Below are 22,647 nucleotides of genomic sequence, written 5' to 3' on the forward strand. Positions count from 1 at the left end.
ATTTCTAGTAGATAGCAAAGCAATGGGCTTCCCCCCACCCCACACAGGGTTTCTCTGTGTAGCTTTGCACTTTTTCTGGATCTCTCTCTGTAGACCAGGCTGGCCTCGAACTCACAGAGATCCGCCTGCCTCTGCCTCCCAAGTGCTGGGATTAAAGGCGTGAGCCACCACCCACCGCCCGGCGCAATGGGCTTTTTGTGTTGACCTTGTATCTTGTTTATTGTAAAGATAATGACGATTACGATGATGAAGATGATGTTGCTTGACACCTGTGTATAGAACTTCCTGTGCTGGTTCACAGGGGAGAAGACATCTTAGCCTGGTGTCAGAAAACATTGCGCTTCCCAGCACCAAGTGTGGTGCTAGCTCTAGGTGTGTGGTTGCCATGGGTGTGGTCAGCGAGTCCTCCTCATTCTGCCTCAGTGTCACAGAGTACCAACCAGCAACGGATGTTGAGTTTGAAACACATTTTTTTTTCTGCCTCAGTTCATACAATCCTGTAGTTTTTCAGTCCCTTGAAGAAACTGGGTAGAATTGGTGTCAGTGTTTGTCTGTCTGTCTGTGTGTGTGTGTCTGTCTGTCTGTCTGTTTGTTTCAAACAAGGTTCCTCTATGTAGCCCTGGCTGTCCTGGAGCTTGCTCTGTAGACCAGGCTGGCCCCTCAGAGATCTTCATGTCTCTGCCTCCTGAGTGCTGGGGTTAAAGGCATGTGATACTACACCCAGCCTTGGTGTCAGCTTTTGAAATGTGTAGTAGCATTTGCTGATGAGCCCCTGGAGGCCTGGAGATCCTTTTTCTGGAAGATCATACCTACAAATTCAGTTCCTGCCACAGAGCAGAACCATTCCCGTTGCGAAGTGTGTTTCTCTCGGGAAATTAGTGACTGGGCATGACAGCACACACCTGTCATCCTAGCAGTTTGAGGCCAGCCTGGGTTACACAGCAAGACTCTTCATTAAAAGGTGAAAGAAATGAATTCCTAACTCTGCTCCCTTGAATCAGCTCCTTGAAATATAGGCCACTCTGTATGTCTAAAACAGGTGGGCACCTGTTTGTCACCGTATGTCACCACAGGTGGGCACTTGGTTCCATGGTCACCACAGGGCCAGGTGGTCTGCTGTGGTTAACTTCCTGTCTTGTCTAACAGTCTGCATTTCCTGGCATGTTTCCCCTCAGCTGAGTCTGTCTGTCATGGACATTGCCACGACTACTGGCTCTTTCCTATTAGCCATTCAGCCAGGCTGTCTCTTTGAGGCCTGTGCATTCCGGCCCTCTACTTAGGTTTGCAGGGCTTGTGGTCCTGCCTGCTGACGTGGGGACTTGAGGACAGGGCCTCTCTGCTCTCATGAACTTTTTTTTTTTAACATTTGTTTATTTATCATGTATACAGTGTTCTACCAGTATGTCTGCCTACAGGCCAGAAGAGGGCACCAGTTGTGAGCCACCATGTGGTTGCTGGGAATTGAACTCAGGACCTCTGGAAGAGCAGTCAGTGCTCTTAACCGCTGAGCCATCTCTCCAGCCCTCATGAACTTTTTGAGGCTCTGATCATTCTCCTCCTTGGATTGCTCCCTTACATTTTGAGCCTATTGTTATGAAGGTTATTCCTAGCACATGACTGCTGGGCCGGTCAGGTTTGGAGGCTAGCAGATGAGCACAGATACACCGATAGATAAGCTCGAGGGAAGACTGGTCCTCCTCTCTTGAGGAAGGTTGTGCTTGATTAGTGATGTCTGCTGTGGTCACAGCACTAGGAGATTGTCAGCCCTTCAGTACAGGGTTTTAGACTAAATCTATAGAAATTAATTGAAAACAACAGGGTCTTATGAGCCATCCAGATCCAAATGGGGTGTGCCATGAAACAAATATTTGATGCCTTCAACAGCTCCTACAGTAGAAGCAAAACAAACAAGGACCCTGAGTTTGAATAGGGCACTTAGACTAGTATAGGCAGAGCAGGGTGGCAATCTGAGCTGGGCTCAGGTGAGTTGCCCTGATATTCGGGTCCGACTCTACTCCTCTGGATATGGCTTGCTCATTCTCTAGGGTCAGCTGTCAAAGTCAGCTAGTGGGGTGGTCTGTGCATCTTCTCTAGGATATCATGGCTTTGTTCCATGAGGCTAGCTGGAACTTCTCTCACGGAGGTGGAGGACCAAGACTGAATAGAAGAATACAAGGCTTCTGGAGAACCAGCCTTGGAAGTGAGCTGGTGCATGACTTTCACTGCCTTTCATTGGCCAAAGCCAGCCTAGGGGTGTGTGTGTGTGTGTGTGTGTGTGTGTGTGTGTGTGTGTGTGTGTGTGTGTGTATGTGTATATTTGTGTTTCTTCTATGATAGTCAACTGCATCGACCACCCTGTGGGCACATATGTACAAAACAGATTCCCCTCTTGTTGAGGAACTTCAGAGTCCTTTTGTAAATGACCTGGGTGGGCTGTGGTCATATTCTTGCAGACGATCCAGCACTGGGATCCAGAGTTTACCTTCCACAGCACCCGTGCATCCGGAGGGTGGGCTGAGGCTGGGGTGAGCCACACCTCCTGTTTTCTCTAGCAGCCTCATGTGTGCATTCTGAAACATGACCTGGGCCCCGTCAAGGACAGACAGGCTTGACTGCTGGGAAGAAGGAGCCATCTTTGCTCCCAGGGCTAGAAAAGGGAGTAAGTGTTGAACTGAGCCCTGGGAGGCTGGGAGGAGATGTAGGCAGCCATCTGTGTGGCTTCTAGGGAGGCCCTTAAGGAACTGATGTCCTCCTCCATGCTGGTCTATTTGACACAAACTTTAATTCTGAGGAAGGCCAAGCCAAAGCATTATGATATCACTTCTCTCGATACCTGGGCCCTGTCTCTGCCCCGACAGGCTTGCTGGGACCTGCCTCTTGGCCATTTGCCCCACGGAGGATGTCATTGTTCAAGCATAACTGTTCACAGAGACCTGTGAACATTCTGGTCATTCTGGTCACACCCAACACACACAATTTTTAAAATTCTGAGATGGGGTTTTTGTGGCCCATGCTTGAACTTGTAACCCTTCTGCCTCAGACTTCTGCATGCTGGGGTTATGATCTGTAAGTGAAAAGGGGCAACTTATACAGTCCCAGGGCTCTGGGGACAAAGGCAGAGTGGGTAAAACTTTTATATCCTTTCACATTCTCTTCCAGAAACTTCCATGCTCTCAGTAAGCTCCTAGGACTTGTAAGAACAGGACAGCTAAATAAATAAATAAAATATAGGATCTTATTATGTAACCCCTGGCAGGCCTCGACCTCATTATGTAGACCAACCAAGCCTCTAACTAGAAGCAATCCTCCTGCCTCTGCCTCTTGCTGGGATTATAGGTATGCACAACTGCACATATTTTTTATTAAGGAAAAATAGCACCCATAATTTGACAGCATTCAAAGCCACCAGTTTAAGAAAGTGAAATGCACGAGCCTGGGGAATCACCATTTGTAGGAACATGTGCATCCAGAGGAAGCTACTGGGCATGAGACTTGAAGAGACAGACCTGGGCTAGGGGTGAGCAAGACAGGCAGGCAGATAGGCAGGCAAGCAGATAGGCAGACAGGTAGGCAGGCAGGCAGGCAGGCAGGCAGATAGGCAGGCAGGCAGATAGGCAGGCAGGTAGGCAGATAGGTAGGCAGGCAGGCAGGCAGGCAGGCAAGCAGATAGGCAGACAGGTAGGCAGGCAGGCAGGCAGGCAGGCAGGCAGGCAGATAGGCAGGCAAGCAGATAGGCAGACAGGTAGGCAGGCAGGCAGAGAGGCAGGCAGGCAGATAGGCAGACAGGTAGGCAGGCAGGCAGATAGGCAGACAGGTAGGCAGGCAGGCAGATAGGCAGGCAGGCAGATAGGCAGACAGGCAGATAGGCAGGCAAGCAGGCAGATAGGTAGGCAGGCAAGCAGATAGGCAGACAGGTAGGCAGACAGATAGGCAGGCAAGCAGATAGGCAGGAAGGAAGGGAGGAAGGAAGGAAGGAAGGAAGGAAGGAAGGAAGGAAGGAAGGAAGGAAGGAAGGAAGGAAGGAAGGAAGGAAGGAAAAGAAAGAAAAGAAAAAAGATTGGTTGTAGACAAGTGCAGTCATTTACAATGTAGTGTAAAAACACATTAACATGCTGGTGTCATGTGACCATGCCAGTATCACCCTAGAGCATCTGTCCCTGACTTAATGAAAAGAATGCATGTCACTACCCACAGCCTGGTGGAAGCTTAGCTTGCCACCAGGACAGGCACTGTCCCAAAAGGCAGCCGGGGCCAGGTGATACCGACTTCCTATGGTTGGCCCATGTCCTGTCCTGCACAGCCATTTCCTGGCTGGGTACTGGGGCAGGTTTCTGCCCCCTGACACTAGCTTCCTCCTCTGAATAGTGATGGCAATCGATGTCCCTGTCTCGTGGGGCATGGTGAAGAGGAAATGCATAGAAGAGAAGACGTGTGTTGCATGTTTGGCACATGTCAGGGAGAGAAGAATGAGCTGGCTCTGTTCCTGCTGTCACGCAGACTGCTGAGCAGTGAGAAACAGGAGGAGCCAATGTTACTGTTTCCATGACTGAGAAAACAAAAAATACGGTTTGGGTATGAATATAAAATCACCAACAGCCCACAGGGTACAAATTAAAATGGCAGGCTGTGTGTGTGTGGCACAGTGGTAGACACCTGCCTCCTGTGTGTGGATTCCATCCCTGGCACCACAAACACAGGGAACCTCAAAATGCCCTGGGCTCTGGCCCTCAAAGGGAGACTCCAGCAGGAAGCCTTTGATGATTAATTTTGCGTCAGCTTAGCTAAGCCATGGCTTTGCTATATGTCGCTGGGAAAGTGTTATTTAGATGTGATTAACATTTACATCAGTGGCCTTAATAAAAGAGATTATTCTCCTTAATGTGGAGTTTTCATCTTATGCAAATGAGGAGGGAGTTCTTCCAGGCTGCTTTTGAAGGTGCAAGAGCGTCATAGAAACTGACCCACAATTACGGGAGCCGATGAGCTCACCCCATCTCCCACACCTCTCTCTTCCTCTTTCTCTCCCTCATGAGTGTGTGTAGGAATGCAGATCTCACACACACACACACACACACACACATCAAGGGCTGGAGAGTTGGCTTGGTGGTTAAGAACACTTTCTGCTCTTGCAGAGGACCTAGGTTCAGTTCCCAGCACCCACATGGTGGCTTATAACCATCTGTAACTCCAGTTCCAGGGAATCCAGCTTCCTCTTCTGGTCTCCATAGGCACTGCATGCTTTTTGTGTACAACCTACATACCAGCAAAAAACCTATACATATCAAATTTAAAAATAAATCAATCTTAACAATAAGAATATGATATATATCAAATATATATGTTGTACCTTAGATATTAAACATATCCTAGTGTATTAACTACATGGCCATGTTCATTTCCTATTGTCTCTGCTTCTCTGGAGAACCCTAATGCAAGGGCTGCCAACAGCTCCTAACGTGAAATCTCTCTCTCTCTCTCTCTCTCTCTCTCTCTCTCTCTCTCTCACACACACACACACACACACACACACACACACACACTCTTTCTTGTGTGTGTATACGCGCGTGTGTGTGCACGCGTGCGCACATGCATGTACATGCTCAGTGGAGGAGTTACAGCCCTTGACTTGGTCTAAAAGCAAAGCTCTGGAGAAAAGCAATACAGGAATTTGACCATGACTCAGTGGTGAGGGCCTCGAGCCTTGGCTTAGCAGGCCCGAGTTGGCAAGTGCGCTCTGTCCTCTCTGAGACCTAAAGGCACCAAAACATCTGTGTTTCCATTAAGAATATGCTGACGAGACACATAGCTGTGGCTTAGGAGAGAGGAGCATGAGAGGCAACCCCTCCCAGTCTGAGGGGTCATCTGTGGCCGCCTGAGAGCCCAAGACTCCATCAGCAAGGTAACTCTGGAAATTGTTACCATGCTAATACACATCGGCATTGTGAAGAAGACCTCTGAGCTGGGTACAGAAAAGCTTCAAGGACCATCCAGAGCTCTCATCCCACACACCCTGCCTGTGGGAGTCTTGACAGTAGACTCTGGGTCTTGACTTTATTTATAAATTGAGCCTGATAACAAGGAGGCTGCATGGGATGAGAGGGAGGGGAAGGGCTGGGCCTACTGAGTTCTGGGATGGGGACAGGTAATCTTGGGGTCGTACACAATCCTTAGCTGTGGTCGCTTCAGTCAACTGGTGGGATCTGGGTATAAAATGTCTGCAGACTCATTTCTCCTGGTTGATTCCCAAAGAAAGGAGCATGGTAAGTTCTGAGGGACTTTGAGCAAATACTGTGAGAGAGACAAGTATGAAAGAGTGAACAAGGACTTCCCTGAGGAGGAGAGGGGAGATGAAATGTGTGTGTGTGTGCGCGCGCGTGCGTGCGTGTGTGCGTGCGTGCGTACACTTGCTCGTGAAAGCCAGAGGAGGACATCAGGTGCCCTGCTCCATCACTCTATACTGTACTCCCTTGAGACAGACTTTCCCAGTGAACCTGGAGCAAGGTCAACTCCGGTGACCCTCCTGTCATCCACTCCCACAGCCCTAGGGTTACAAATGCATGCACCCATGCCCAGCCTTCTACCTGAGTGCTAGGCAAGCATTCTTACCCATGAAGCCATCTCTCTAGGCCCCATACAGAGTATTCTCATCGCTCTCTAGACCCTTCTGGCGCCTCTGCCTAGTTCTCAGCACTGACATCATATTCTAGAATCATCTATGCCTGAGAAGAGCTGATGGTATGATCCCACTCCTCAATGAAGGCTTCATATCTGTCCACCCTGAGTCAGGGTTTGAGTTAGGTGAAGGGCCGTCCCTCTCAAGAGTAGCGTAACAACAGTGAGAAACCCTAAGCCAGGCATGGTGGCACAGGCCTTTAATCCCGGCAATCAGGAGGCAGAGGTAGGCAGATCTCTGTGAGTTCAAGGCCAGCCTGGTCTACAGACCAAGTTCCACGACAGCCAGGGAAACACAGAGAAACCCTGTCTCAAATAAAAGAAGATAAACTCTGATCTTTTTATTCCCTCAGAAATGGAAGAATTTCCCTGCCCATCTTGGTTTCACCTTAAATGTTATTAAAAAGTAATAGAGACAATTTTCTCATGGGTTCTTGTCAGTGGCATAAGCTGGGTCTGGAGCCTGTGGGTTTTGTTGTTTTGGTTTTCACTTTTGTTTTGGTGGTCATCAAATTAATGGGACAGATGCTCACATCAACCAAGGGAATCTCTTCAAGAAAAAGATGAAAAACAAGCAGAAAAAAAAAAACAAGGTGTTGAGGGTCCTGTGAGAAACCTGTGAGATTGAGGAACCCAGACAGTGTGGGTTCCTTTATCCTCCCTGGGTGTGGGGCCTCCTGCAGCCCTGACTGGGGTTGACCTTGCCTGGTGGCTGCCTTGCTGAATTTCCCCTCCAGATTGGGAGATCCGTTGCAGTAGGTGGTGGGGAGCCCAAGGTCACCTTGTACAGGCTGAGTCTGGGATCTTCTAGTGAGGAGGACTGGGCCCCGTCAGCCTTTAGCTGCCAAGCAGGGTTGCCTCTTACCCTCCGCCGTTCCTCGGGTGACCTCAGCAAAGGCTGTATTTGAGAAGTAGGAAATGGTTTGTTCCCATGCCTCTGGTGCTTGCGCTCTGAGCAGAGGATGGTGGTAGGTGGAAGAGCGCAGTGGACAGAGGGATGGGAAAAAGGAGCCCCCCTCCAGACTAAAAAAAGTCCACAGAGGAATGGAAGTGGAGATCCAGAATGAGACAGCCTGTGCCCACCGATGTGAAAGTAACACCACATCCAACATGAGAAGAAATCGACAGAATCGTGTCGTGAGTGACCTGGCCTCTCCAGATGACACTGCGCATGTGCGTATTTGGTCCAACGCGGAAAGTAACGCGGAGTAGGAAGTCAACGTTGGTCTCTTTTTGTTTGAATCAGTTTTGTGTTTTGAATTGATTTGCAAGGTGGATGCTTTCCCTGAACAAGTGAAGATGATAAATACTGTCTCAGTTTGAAAACGGGGACCATTTGGACCCTTTATCTTCTTCCTCCATGACCCACTTGTCCCCCAAACTCATGCCTCTTGAGCACCTGCCCTGGCTGAACAGGGGTTCCAGCCCCATCACCCCATTTGCAGGCGGACTTGGATTCTGGATTGGGGAAGCAAATTCTGAGCCTGCCTCCCACCAGCTCCAGGTTTAACACTTTGGAATTAGAGACCTGCCTGGTTAGTGGTGGCTGCGGTAAGGACCCTCAGACTCCCTGTGGAAAGTGCCATTCCCTCAGCCCTGCCTCTCATATGCAGGACAGCTAGCTGAGAGCACCTGAGATCTTCCTTACACTACCTGAGACGGGTCAGACAGGGGTGTGTGTGTGAGAGAGAGCCTTCCGCCTGCCTTATTGAGTCACCACAGACCTTCCAGCTGGCTCCCTCTTGGCCTGTGTTGTCAGCACTGCTAGGTCACGCCCCAGTGACAGTTGGAGGGATGAAGCATCTGGTGGTAGGTGTCCTTAGGGGCAGCTCTGAGGCTAGAGAAACCTGGCTGCCCAGTGGCCACATGGTAACCCGCCCTTTCCCCGACAGTCGCTACTTCCTGGGGCCCCAGGGCTTTGCTCCAGGTTCCCATGTGCTCGCCTTTCCCAGCAAAGCGTCAGGCATTGAGAAGTCTTCCCTTCAACACGGAGCCCTTGCACATCCCTGGACCCAGCAAGATCCCTCCCACACATCATGACCTGACATCTGGGTGAGCAGAGGTACCTCCCCACACTACTACCTTCCTGTCCCAGTGTTAAATCTCCAACTTGCACAAGAGTTAAACATTCACTCCAGGGGTGTTAATTCCTAGTGTAAATTCCAGAAAAAGATCCCACCACACAGTGTTATGTGAGAACAAGGGAGTCTGCTCCTTGGGGAAGGTTGGAAGTCACAGGTGTCCAGACTCTTCCACTCACAGATTACATGATTTGAGTCAAATCACTTGACTTTCAGCCTCTGTGTGACATGGGGACTATCATAATCCTAATAATAATTACATGTAGAGGCTGCTTTCTCCACACGTGGATGCCAGCCAGCTGCCAAGCAGCCTCTGAGCAAGAGAGCATGTCTTTATAGGCAGAAGCACATCCCAAATGGAACTGACACAAGCCACAAAGACATCCGTTTTCTTTTTTAGCACAGAAAGATTAGGCGTGGGAGCTCAGGTCTGAGGGAGTTGGCCACCCAGTGCCAGGCAGGTAAGAACTGGTCATCACCCAGATGCCCGGGACTGGAGTGGAAAGGATGGCCAACAGAGGGGGAGTAGAAAAACAAACTTCTCTTCCCGGTAGTTGCTTTTGGGGCCATGCTTCATCAGGCCCCGGTTATGGTGGAGGCCAAGGAGCCCCTGTGGATTAACGAGTTCCAGGGGCAACTGGGAACTCGATTTTGTCAAAAGCATCCATTGACTCTAGCCCGTGAGTCATGCCTTTGGTGAAAACAAGGTGGGACGGCCTGGCAGTCTCTCCGGGAGAGTGGCCCGTTGTGACCACAGCGGCTCCACCGAGACGTTGGACACTGCCCAGGCTGTGGAGGCCACATACCTCAGCTGCCCAGCTGCCTCACTGACTTGTACGCATTTCTTTTAATTATAAAACTTTTACAGGGGGCTGGGGAGATGGGTAAAGCGCCCGTAGAAACAAGAGAGCATGAGTTCAGATCTCCAGCGGCCATGTAAGAGGCTGGGGAGCCTGTAATCTCAAAGCTGGGGAGGCAGAGGCGGGAGAATCCCTGGAGTTTGCCGGACAGCTGGTCTACTGGAACCAGTAAGCTCTGTGGTCAGCGAGAAAGCAATTGGGGAAAACATAAACATCAACCTCTGGCCTCTGCATATGTCCATTTGCACACACATGGCCACACACATGAACATATATATACACAGTACAATACACACAACTGATACTCAGGAAAGAGCCCAAATTAAAAATGATCCAAGTCCCTAAAGATGCATCATCACAGTGTTAATGTATTGCCTTTCCTCCTGTGCAAGTAATCCAAGCCAGGTCAGACAGATTATGCTTCATGATTTACAGTTCCCAAATGAATGAGAATGACCTTAGGCCAGAATCGATTACCCAAGGCTAAGGGCCTTTCTCCTTCCTGGATACTCCCTTTCTTGCCCCCACCCACGGCTCTTTTTAAGATTTCTACTATTTCAACTATGTGTATATGTGTGTGAGGGGTGGGGTAGGGGAGCGGCAGTGTGTGAATGTGTATGTGCAGAAGGCCTCAGAATCCGGAAGACGGCGGTGTCAGATCCCCTGGAGCTTTCAATGTCTCAGCTGCTTTTATGTGTGTTGGAAACTGAACTCGGGTTCTCTGCAAGAGCGGGAAGCTATCCTCACTGCTGAGCCATCTCTCCGGCCCCTGATGTCCTCACTCTTGATAGTCATGGAGACTGCAAGGAAACCTTGCCATTTTTATCATCCAATATGATGCTGAAGTTGCTTTAAGTCAGATAGTCTTTGCCATTGTTAAGTACAATCCCATTTCCCTCAAAAAAAAAAAAAAAAAACTATTAAAAATCATCAAAACTGGACATTTGACTGTAACACCTCTTTCTCCTGTTTTCCCCTTATTTTACTTGTTACGTTTTTAAAAGCCGAGGCACCACCAGGGGTCCCTGACTGTCTGTATGCTTCACTGTTGTCTTATTTTTCAAAGTGTCTAATGGAAAAAGAAAGGGAATGTCACCCAGCCTGGAACTGAGTCTTCACTCAGAGTGAGGAGGAATTCGTGTGTCTTTTGGAGTGACAGACCAGTGACTATAGGAACTTGGGGTTCACTGGTTGCTTCAGCCCCTGGTCATTCAGTCACCAGCTCTGCCTTTGTTTTGTGGTGTCAAGGGGGTGCAGTGGGGCTATGGCGTGTGTCTTGGGCTGTCACCAAGCAACTTAACCCTGTAGATGCCGTTGTTCAGGTAGAGCTGTAATTCTCAACCTTCTCAATGCTGCGATCCTTTAATCCCATTCCTGGTGCTGTGGTGGCTGAGACCATAAAATTATTTTCCTTGTGATTTCATAACGGCAATTTTGCTACTGTGATGAATCCTACATATCTGATTTGCCGAGGGTCTTAGGCAACCCCTGTAACAGGGTTGTTCAACCCCCAAAGGGGTCGACACTCAGAGGTTGAGAACAGATGAGGCGGAGTACCTGGCAGGGAGGGGTGCCGGGGAGAGGCTGCTCGACCAAGGCGATTTACTAGGCGCCGGGGAGTTTGAAGCCGGTGGTTCGGATTTCTGAAACCCAGAAGCACGACGGCAGGATGAGCACTGTGGTAGAAGGAAGCCCGCTACAACAGTCTCTTCTCTCCCCAGAGCTGTCTCAACAAACAGCAGCTCCTGACAACCATCCGCCAGCTGCAGCAGCTGCTGAAGGGCCAGGAGACCCGCTTCGCTGAAGGCATCAGAAACATGAAGAGTCGGCTGGCTGCCCTGCAAAACACTGTGAGCAAAGTGGCCCCAGATGCACCTCCAGGTGGGTCCCGAATCATCAGGCCAGGGCCAAGAACTGCACTCAGGAACCTTCTGGGCAACTCTCTCCATCCAGTCTGCCCCTCGTGTGTGTGTGTGTGTGTGTGTGTGTGTGTGTGTGTGTGTGTGTGTGTCTGTGTATGTGTATGTGTATGTGTGTGTGCACACACAGGCACACACACATGTGCTCACTAAGGTTACTCCTCTCCCCATATTTGACAGTCACCTATTTCCAAGTTGTTGGGTTTTTTTTTTTTAATGATTTATTTATGTGTACCTGTGTGTATGCACATGTGTGTGCATATGCCCGAGGAGGCCAGAAGAGGGCACTGGATCCCTGGTCCTTTGCAAGAGCAGCAAGCCCTCTTACCCACTGAACCATCTCCTCAGCCCCCTTGTTTTGTGTTTATCTTTTTTTTTTTTTTTTTTTTTTTTTTTTTTTTTTTTTTTTTTTTGGTTTTTCGAGACAGGGTTTCTCTGTGTAGCTTTGCGCCTTTCCTGGGACTCACTTGGTAGTCCAGGCTGGCCTCGAACTCACAGAGATCCGCCCGCCTCTGCCTCCCGAGTGCTGGGATTAAAGGCGTGCGCCACCACCGCCCGGCTGTGTTTATCTTATATAGCTCAAGTTGACCTCAAACTTGCTGTGTAACCAAGGATAATCTTGAACTCCTGATCCATCTGCCTCTGCCTCCTGAGTGCTGGGATTATGATTTGCATCTCCAGGCCTTTTTTTTTTTTTTTTTTTTTTAAGATTTATTTATTTATTTATTATGTGTACAGCATGTATGAGTACAGGCCAGAAGAGGGCACCAGATCCCATTACAGATGGTTGTGAGCCACCATGTGGTTGCTGGGAATTGAACTCAGGACCTCTGGAATAGCAGTTAGTGCTCTTAACCTCTGAGCCATCTCTCCAGCCCCAGGCCTTTTTTTTTTTTAATGACAGAGTCTGGCCTGGATCTCAAAATCCTCTCATCTCTGCCTCCCAAGAGCTATGGTTTCTCACCACACCCGGCCCATTTCCTATTACACCTTTTATTCTAGGCTTAATAGCTACATAGGTAGCAACCTATGATCCCACAGAATTGTCAAACACATCACTCTGTAAGTCTAGGTGCCTTTCACCTCTCCCTGCCCTCCCCAGAGAGCACAATGGACTCTGATTTTGCTTTTGTTCCTGTTTTATTTTTAGTGTAACAGTCTATTTTCCAAACTGGTTTTTAAGTTCGCAGCCTGGAAGGCCCAGACATTTCTTACACATGCCCTCCACCCAGGCTCACCTTCCACCCCGACCTGCCCAGAAGGTTGCACTTACAGTATTTGCTATTTTCCATGAACCAGCATGGCTCTGGCTTTTCTTTTTTCTTTTCTTTTCTTTTCTTTTCTTTTCTTTTCTTTTATTTTATTTTATTTTATTTTATTTTATTTTATTTTATTTGTTTTTAGTCTTTTGAGACAGAGTTTCTCTGTGTAGCTTTGGAGCCTGTCCTGGAACTTGCTCTGTAGACCAGGCTGGACTCGAACTCACAGACATCCACCTGCCTCTGCCTCTCAAGTGCTGGGATTAAAGGTGTGTGCCACCACTGCCCAGCCGGCTCTGGCTTTTCATACCTGAAAGCACATTCTTCAGGGACTCCACCCAGTTGGGGTGAGAAGAGGGCTTCTAGGATAAGTCCCACTTGTCTGGGTTACAATGGGACACCCCAGTTTCCCCTCCACTAATGGGAGAGCTCTAACACTGGGTCATGTTCTCCTGGTGACATCTTTTACACTATTGGTCCCCTGTGACTGTTGTCTTCGGGTCTTCTTAGTTGTGTGAGGTAACATTTCCTGGGGAAGGCTTTCTTCAGAGGTTCAGTCAAGCATGTTTCTCTCAAGGCTCACTTGTAGAACATACTCTGTGTGCCATGCACTCGGCTGGGGACAGCAGAAAGGACACAGGCCAGATTGCACTCAGGCAGAGAACGCAGAGAGCAAGCGTGAAGACACACTGCAGTCGTCACAGACGCTAAGAAGAAGGCAAAGTGGCCTGCAGACAGAGATGCTTGTTAGCCAGGGACCCCTCTGGGAGGTGGTGACATCTGAGTAGAGACCTGGAGAGCAGGAAGGAGGGGCTGGCCTGGTGGTAGGGTGAGGCTGCTCGGGAGACTTAGGACATCCGGGAGGCTGGCAACAAGAGAAAGCAGAGGCAGCTGAGTGTTGGCCTCATCAATCTGATGCTTGGCACTGCACTCTATGGCCCTGTGGTCTCTGAGTGACCCAGGGCCTCTGAGTATCAGTTTCCCCAGCTTTCACTAGGCCAACTGTGTGTTCCCTTCCTGGTCTTCAAGAACACAGGGAGGGTTTCGTGAGATGTGGCATTTAGAAGGTCCAGCTCCATGCCCAGTCTGCAACAGTCATTCAATGGGGTGGGGGTGGGGGGTTCTTCTGAGTGACCTCCATGCCTCCACAGCTGCAGCCCAGGGGGAGGGCTCCTAATCCTTCCTCTTTGCCTTACAGTTTCCTGCCCCGCTCTGGACGCCCCTCCTGATGGCAAGAAGTTCGGAAGCAAGTACTTGGTGGACCATGAAGTCCATTTTACCTGCAACCCTGGGTTCCGGCTGGTTGGTCCCAGCAGTGTGGTGTGTCTTGCTAACGGCACCTGGACTGGAGAAAAGCCCCATTGCAGAGGTATGGCCGTCTGCCCTGTCCACAGTACACAGCGTGGGTATGCTGGTCAAAAAGGGTCATCCCAGAGACACACCTGATTCTCTGTCTCTCTGTCTCTCTGTCTCTCTGTCTCTCTCTCTGTCTCTCTCTCTCTGGTGTGTGTGTGTGTGTGTGTGTGTGTGTGTGTGTGTGTGTGTGTGTGTGTGAGAGAGAGAGAGAGAGAGAGAGAGAGAGAGAGAGAGAGAGAGAGAGAGGGAGAGAGAGACAGAGAGACAGAGAGAGAGAGAGAGGGAGGGAGGGAGGGAGGGAGAGAGAGAGAGAAAGAAAGAAAGGGAGAAGTTCAGGTGAATACATGCCACTGTAGTCAAGGCTAGCCCTCATTCCTCCCCCTGTCTCACTGTTTGCCGCTGTGTATGCCGGGCTGACGGGTCAGCAAACTTGCAGGGTTGTCTTGTCTCTGTTTCTCATCTCACGGCAGGAGCGCTGGGTTCCAGGCACTGCTTCCCAAGTCTATGGGTAGGTTCTGGAGATCCAAACTCAGGTTTTCACTCCTAAGTGGCAAACATTTCGCCCACTCAGCCATCTCCCGCTCCCCATGGTTCTTCAACCATTCCTCAGCTGAGACACAGGTGAACATATCTGCTCCCTCACCGCTACGTCAGGCCTGAGTGGTTTCCATCACGAGCTTGCTTAGTCTTGGTCTGCCTATAGAGAATCTGAGGTGCAGATTGGGTAAGGAGCACAAAAAGCCACTCTCTGCTTCTCAACAGCTCACCCTGTCCTGGACTCCAGTGATGACTGAATATGTTTGTTGTTTGTTTGTTTGTTTGTCTGATATAGGGTCTTATATAGCCCAGGCTGACCTTAAACTCACTTTACAGCTGGGGTTGGCCTTGAACTCCTGGTCTTCCTGCCTCTACCTCCCACCTTCCAAATGCTAAGCTTACAGTCGGTTGCCACTTGCCTGGCTGCACACTTTTAATCCCAGCACTTGGGAGGCAGAGGCAGGCAGATCTCTGAGTCTGAGGCCAGCCTGGTCTACAGAGCTAGTTCCAGGACAACCAGGGCTACACAGAGAAACCCTATCTAAAAAAAAAAAAAAGAATGGCTCTTATCTGGGTAAAGTGTCTCCAAATATAATCCCAGCACTTAAAAGGCTGAGGTGGGTGGGCTGCCTGGAGTCTGAGATTAACCTGGGCTACAGAGTCTGAGATCCATATCAATGTCATGGCCTGGGTCCATCGAGGCTAAGAGGAGGAACTAGAAGAGAGGACAGCTGAGCTGCCCTGGGGCTGTGAGGCTCCTGGTATAGTCTAGGGAAGAAGAAATCCCTCAGCTGTCCTTTCAGTCTGGCTGGGGCTTGGTATGGACAGCTCCAGGAGAGACCTTCCTGAGAGCATCACGGGAAGAAAAGTTTTCTCTGCATTGGGCTTGAGAACAGAACTGTTTTGACAATAGAGAATAGTGAGGCCGGGCACACGTAATTTATTGACTTTTCAAAAGCCTATAGACTGCAATTAAAAAAAAATTCATGGCTATCAATCATTTTTAGGCATCCATGGAGCATCTTTTGAGGCAAGATGCCCATGATTTTAGCCAGGATTAAAGGGAGCATAAATCTTTTTAATTTATTTATATTTTATGTATGAGTGTTCTGCATGTATACCTTCATGCCAGAAGGGGGCATCAGATTCTACTAGAGATGGTTGTGAGCCACCATGTGGTTACTGGGAATTGAACTCAGATCCTCTGGAAGAGCAGCCAGTGCTCTTAACCGCTGAGCCACCTCTCCAGCCCCAGGAGTGCTTTGGGCCGCAGAAATATATCATAAGAACTCAGCTGGTTATGGCAAAGCCACTACCTGAAGGATCAAGGAATTCCTTCAGAGGAAGCCAAATTCCAAGGAGCTTTTGGTGTTACTTGGCTTGTTATATATCAGCTGTCTTCTGTTATGAAAATCATGTGTGCCTTCATAGTTTTCCCAATTGATTTTTCCCTAAGAAGGGCTAACAGTGTGGACTGATCACTCTCTGGACAGACACATTCAAGGTATTTGGAGAACAGCCTCAGGAAAGGCTTCCTCTAGAATCAGATATCTCCCTTAGCCACTTTTAAGGACAAACTGTAATAACAGTCCACATGCTAGTCTCCTGATTTAAGGTAAATTCCACAAGGAGACACCACCTAGGTCAGGTGGATGTTAAGTAATAGCTTTATACAATTTAGCTCAGACCCTCCTTTCTTACATCCTTACTAACTTTATAAACCTTTAACTCCTTACCTAACCACTTCTAGGAATATTTAGATAACCTTCTGCGCTGACAGCTATGCTCAGCCAGAACCCCAGTTCAAGCTTCCCTGTAATTGTCATCATTGGCAGCATCCAGCCAGGTCCATCCCCAGATGGAGGAAAGTACTTTATCAGAGATACCTCTGTACTCTCTAAGAACAGACTTAAGCATCCAGGCTACCTGTTTGAGAAGGCCTGGCGGATGTGCCCATTAAGCTTAACTTCCTTCTTTCCCAAATCTTACCTCTAGTTTCAGCTCTCCCTTTAACTATCACCAGAGGCATCTACCTGTACACAGGTTGCCTAGCGACTGAGCACACTTTCTCCCACCCTGCAGAAAAATGGCAGATAGCTTGGACAGATAGGATCCATAGGAAAAAAAGAAGGCAGTTTTATTTTCTCCCATTGACCTAGCAACTTACAGATTTTTAACATTTTCTACCAATCACATTTAAGACTATAGTGGAACACATAAGATCCCTCTTCTTAGATATTACCCAAATTTAGCCTTTAGTTAATTAATTTCCCCATTAGTCACTTCCCTTTTGGGTTGCAAATGATAATTAACAATTACTGCCCCTCTATGTGATTCTTATCACCCCTCGTTTGACCCTGGAAGCCTGGTGGTCACTGCCTGAGGAAAATTCTTACCTACCCTTATGACTCCATAGAATTCAAGCCTGATGACCTTGCTCGATCAGGGGATTGCTATTGCTTGGGATGATAACTGGACTCCTAGGAGAGAGACTTGGGGAGGACAGAGAGATGGAGAACAGAGAGGGATAATGAGGATTTTGACCACAGAGAATGTGTGGATGAGATGGAAGATGAGGAAGAGTCAGATGGAGAAGTACTAGCTGGGTAAGAATGAGAGAATTCAGATAGAACTTAGAGGGAGCAGTAGATAAATACAGAGAGAAATCAGGCAAGAAAGGAGCTGGGCCTGAGAACAGAACTGAAGCTGTGTAAATAGAATGTTACTCCAGAGAATTAAAGTGAATGGACAATAGTCTCTATAGAACTTGGTGTGCTGAGATTGTATTTCCCGAAAATAGTCCTCGCCGTTCATCGTTCTCTTTCCTGAGTCCCTGGGATGTATAATATGAGGCTGGTCCCGCTAATATTATACAAGACAGGAGCATAAATCTTAAACCAATGCAAGTGCACTGTGGACAGGGGACTTGGGGGTGGTATTCATTTGAGATAGGGCCTCTTTATGTTGCCCAGTCTGCTCTCAAATCCTCATTGAGTACTAGGAATTTAACCAAGGGCCTCATGCATGGTAGACAAAGAGCTCCGCCATTCTGCTACAATTGATAGCCCTGAATACTTAAAAACCTTGGAGATAGTGGGGATTACCAGGAGGAGCTGGGCCATGGCAGCACTCTCTGGTCCAGGGTGCCCTTTCCTGTTTCCTGAGGTGGCTCAAAGGTTAATTACAGGTTCCAGCTCTCAGACCTCACTGGGAACCACTGAGATGATAAATCATGAGCTACGCAAACACCACACCTGGACAAATGCCAGAGCCTGCTGTTCACCCTGACTCTGAAGGGATTCCGTCCAATTAAACACCTCATGAATGATAAAAATGCCATCCTAGGTATGAACACAAGCTTTTCATTGCTTTGGGCATCTGTAGTTTTAACTTCCAGGCTGAGCTGCAGACCCTTGGTGGGGTCTCTCCATGTCCACTCAGCACCTTCAGGGCCCGTTCACTTGGCCACTTGTGGCCTGATCTGCCTGCCTGTGTTCTGTAGTGTGTACCCCACATCTGTCTGTCTCTTGCTCTGTTATGGACATCTGTTTGTAGTCCACCCCTGGCCACCATGACAGGACTGACATGGTCTTCTTTCCCCACCTTGTCCCTGGACTGAGGGTCTGTGTATCGTCTTTTTGTTTGGTTTGGTTTGGTTTTCGAGACAGGGTTTCTGTGTGTGGTTTTGGTGCCCGTCCTGGATCGCACTCTGTAGATCAGGCTGGCCTCTGCCTCCCAAGTGCTGGGATTGAAGGAGTGTGCCACCAGCACCCAGCCTGTATATCGTCTTGGCTGGTGACTTGAGTTCAATTCCTGGAACCTACATAGTAGGAGGAGAGCGCCAACTCCTAAAAAAGCTGTCCTCTGACTTCCACAGGCATACTGTGGCATGCATGCACCCATACACACATACACACACACACACACTTATATACACATATACACACATATACACTTATATACACACACATATACATATACACTTATATACACACTTATATACACATATACACACATATACACTTATATATACTCATATATACACACGTATTATACATGCTCACACACACACACACACACACACACACACACACTAAACATTAATTTTTTTTCTAGGAAGCTGGAGAGAAAGCCCAGCAGTTAAGAGCTCTTACTTACTGTTCTTGCAGAGAACCTGGACAGTTCTCAGCACCCTCCAGTTCCTTAGTTCGGGTCCCCGGCATCCACATAAAAGCCCTGTGCAGAGCTGTGTGCCAGTAACCCCAGCACCGGGGAGAGAAGGGACGGGGGCCTCACCAGAGCCCACTGGCCAGCCAGTCTAGTTGAATTAGAGGGACAAGTTCTTAAAATAAAGTGGACTGTTCTAGGCCATCTGACACCCTTTTCTGGCTTCTGTGGTGCACAGACACACACTCAGGCACACAAATACACATAGCATAAATGAATATTTTCAGTTTTCCCCCAAAATATTAGAAGATGAAGAAAGACACACAGAATGGAGGCAAAGACACGTGAGCCATAAAGACACTACGGAATTTTTATTCTCTGGTTTCAACTCTGTGTACATAGACATATGCACACAGTGGATAAGTGAATTCAAATTTCTTGCTATTGAAGTAGCTAGAGCCATTAAGAAAAGAAGTGAATAAGTAAGCAAAGGAATTGATAGTGAGAGTGTGGAAGCCTATGTGAGGCTCCATGGCTTCAGAGTGGCCGTTCTGACTGTGTAGAAGTTCACGGAGACAGACAGAGTCGGGACTGGGCCAGGGTTGGAGTGGCTGCCTTAAACTAGCTGTGTGATGCTGGATTTCTGAGTTGGTTAGAATAAAGTGATTACATTTATTTATTTATTTATTTATTTTTAAGATGGGACCTTGGATATTTTTCATCTCACTAAGTGCAAACTGGACCTGGATGTTTACTCTGTACTGAAGGAACAAAATAATTGTGTGTTACAACCGACTGCATCAGCAGGCTGCCAGGCTCAGCCTCCCCCAGCTTGGCATGCTGTGCCTGCACTGGCACTCACGGATGCTGTCTTCAGCCAGAGCCCCACAGCAATGCCAGACAGCTACTATTGGATCTTCTCAGGGAGCTGTGACAATCTGGATTACGGGGATGAGACTTAGTGTTGCTGGAGCTATTAGGATCAGAGCCTTGGCCCTGGCAGCCTTAAGTACACTTGGCTACCCGTCCTTGATAGGCCGATTAAACAGACGAGTAGTAGTGAAAAACAAACATAAAGACCTGGGCTGGGGTCCCCAGCACCCACATAAAAGCAGGGTGTGATGATGTGTGCCTGTAACCCCGGCGCTGGGGGCAGAGAGACAGGCAGGTCACCAGAGCCTGCTAGCCAGCTAGTCTAGCTGAACTGATGAGCTCCGAGTTCTCAAAAACTACGATAGAGGGACTGGAAAGATGGCTCAGTGGTTAAGAGCACTTGCTGCTCTTCCAGAGGACCTGAGTTCAATTCCCAGCACCGACATGGTGGCTCACAACTGTCTGTAACTCCAGTTCCAGAGGATCCAATGCTCTCTTCTGGCTTCTGTGGGCAACAGACACATACAAAATGCACAGACATACATGCAGACAAAGCATACATTCACATGAAATAAAATAAACATGGACAGCAGTAGAGAAAGACACTCAGTGTTGACCCCTGGTCCCCATTCTGGCATGCAACACCCACCCCTGCCCCCATGCAGCACATTAACATATATATGAATCACACACACACACACACACACACACACACACACACACACATACACACACACACGAACAACAAAGAACTATATGCAACCTCCTCCTGGGAGACAAGTTCCTCCTCTGGCTGGCACCAAGCTTAGCCTTTTCCTTCCCCACAGGATGAGATTCCTGAAAAAATTCCAGTTCGTGATGTACTTTGTCTCAGTGCCGTGAGAGCCCGTGGGTGGGAGCAGCGATTCCAAATGTCTTCAGAACACCTCCTCTCCTGCCAGGACAGTTCCGTCCTGCTGGAGCTCAGCAGCTGCCGAGTGTGCCCAGTTCAGTTTCCACATCAGCAGTTCTGTCACTGTGTGTTGTAACCACGGGGGACAATAATCTTAATTACAGCCATTCGCTTCAAGACACAAAATGATGTCAGTGCAGTGAAACACTTGGCGACACTCTAATAACTGGCCGGTCCCCCACTCTGCAGGCCACTGATTTTTCAAGAGGGTGATGAACCCTACTTGGCATAGAAGGAAATTATACATAACGACACCATTAAAGATGCAGTGGGCAAGCCAGGCGGTAGTGGCGCACCCTTTAATCCCAGCACTTGGGAGGCAGAAGCAGGTGGATCTCTGTGAGTTTGAGGCCAGCCTGGGCTACAGAGTGAGTTCCAAGGACAGTCACAGCTGCGTAGTGAAGAGACCTTGTCTAGGAAGGAAGGAAGGAAGGAAGGAAGGAAGGAAGGAAGGAAGGAAGGAAGGAAGAAAGAAAGAAAGAAAGAAAGAAAGAAAGAAAGAAAGAAAGAAAGAAAGAAAGAAAGAAAGAAAGAAAGAAAGAAAGAAAGAAAGAAAAGAAAAGAAAAGATTCAGTGAGAGAGAGATGGCTCAGAGGTTCAGAGCACTAGCTGCTCCTGCAGAGGATCTGGGTTCAGTTCCCAGCACCCACAGGTCTACTATAACCATCTATAGTTCCAGTTTCAGGGAATCCAGGCACTGCACACATGTGGTCCTCACACATATATGCAGGCAAAACATTCATAGACATAAAATAAAAATAAACTTTTTTTAAAAAAGAAAAAAAAATCCAACACATAAAAATATAGAAAAAAGATCTTATAAACCAAAACTCCAATAATTTTCACAAAACAAACTCCTTAGTGTCATAAAACATCTAATTAAAATAAAATTCTCCCTATTGTCATATGTATTTTTAGCTCTTTGTTTAAGTTGGAAGTTTCTCTGGTCCCACCAGGCCCCTGCAGTCCCGCGGCCCGCTTACAAAATAATCACTCAGAAGCTTATATTATAACCACTTGGCCATTAGCTCAGGCTTAATACTGACTAGCTCTTACACTTAAATTAACCCATAATTCTTATCTATGTTTAGCCATGTGGCTTGGTACCTTTTCTCAGTTCTGCCTTGACATCTGGCTGGTGACTCCTGACTCAGCCCTTCCTCTTCCCAGCATTCTCCTTATTTGGTTGTCCCACCTATATTTCCTATCTGGCTACTAGCCGATCAGCGTTTTATTTATCAACCAATCAGAGCAATACATATTCACAGCATACAGAAAGATGTCCCACAGCAGACCCCAGATCAGCTCCACATTTCTAAGTGGTTGTCCTGTCTCTTACATCTTGGAAAGTGTCACTCGGGTCCTCCTTTTGAGATTTATTGGTTGATTCTTCAAGAAAAATTCAGGGTCAGTTCTCTGAGCTCACACATTTTTGAGACAATTTGCTAGAGGTCAGCTTGATTGGATATAAAATTGCCCACTTCATTGACTCTGTTCAATACTATGCATCTGATTATAGGAGATCACACCCAGTTTTATGCTGAGGACCAAGGCTAGCTCTTGATACATGCCAGACAAGCAGTCTGCCAACTAGGCAACACCCCCAGCTAGGACTCTTCAATAGGAAACCTTAGTTCCAGGGAGAATCTGAGCAAGAGTCCCCCAAAGTTTCCTGCCAAAATGCCGGGGATAACCAGAGTTGAACAGAAAGAAAACAAATTCAAATAAGATATGGTTGTTTACATAAAAATGCCATCAAGAGGGTTACAGAGTCGACTCAGCAGTTAAAAGCACTTGTTGCTCTTGCAAAGGACTTGGGTTTGATTCCCAGAATGCACATGGCAGCTCACAGCCATATGTAGCTTCAGTACCTGGGGACCTTTTGCCCTCTTCTGGCCTCCACAGGAACTGCATGCATGGGGTGCACATACACATGGCAGGTAAAGCACTCCAACACATGAGATAATAAAA

At 48.1% G+C, this 22,647-nt stretch overlaps 1 protein-coding gene across 1 annotated transcript in view; it reads left to right on the top strand.

Annotated features, from left to right (window-relative positions):
* Fbln7 (fibulin 7) overlaps positions 1–22,647 on the top strand; it is a 40,764-nt gene that overhangs the window by 4,079 nt on the left and 14,038 nt on the right. Inside the window, exons 2-3 of the mRNA XM_042276210.2 lie at positions 11,335–11,494; positions 13,990–14,160. Coding sequence (XP_042132144.2) covers positions 11,335–11,494; positions 13,990–14,160 — 331 coding nt within the window. The remainder of the gene's footprint in view (positions 1–11,334; positions 11,495–13,989; positions 14,161–22,647) is intronic.

This window comes from Peromyscus maniculatus, chromosome 4, assembly GCF_049852395.1.
Source record: "Peromyscus maniculatus bairdii isolate BWxNUB_F1_BW_parent chromosome 4, HU_Pman_BW_mat_3.1, whole genome shotgun sequence".
In the NCBI taxonomy this organism is placed as follows: Eukaryota; Metazoa; Chordata; class Mammalia; order Rodentia; family Cricetidae; genus Peromyscus; species Peromyscus maniculatus.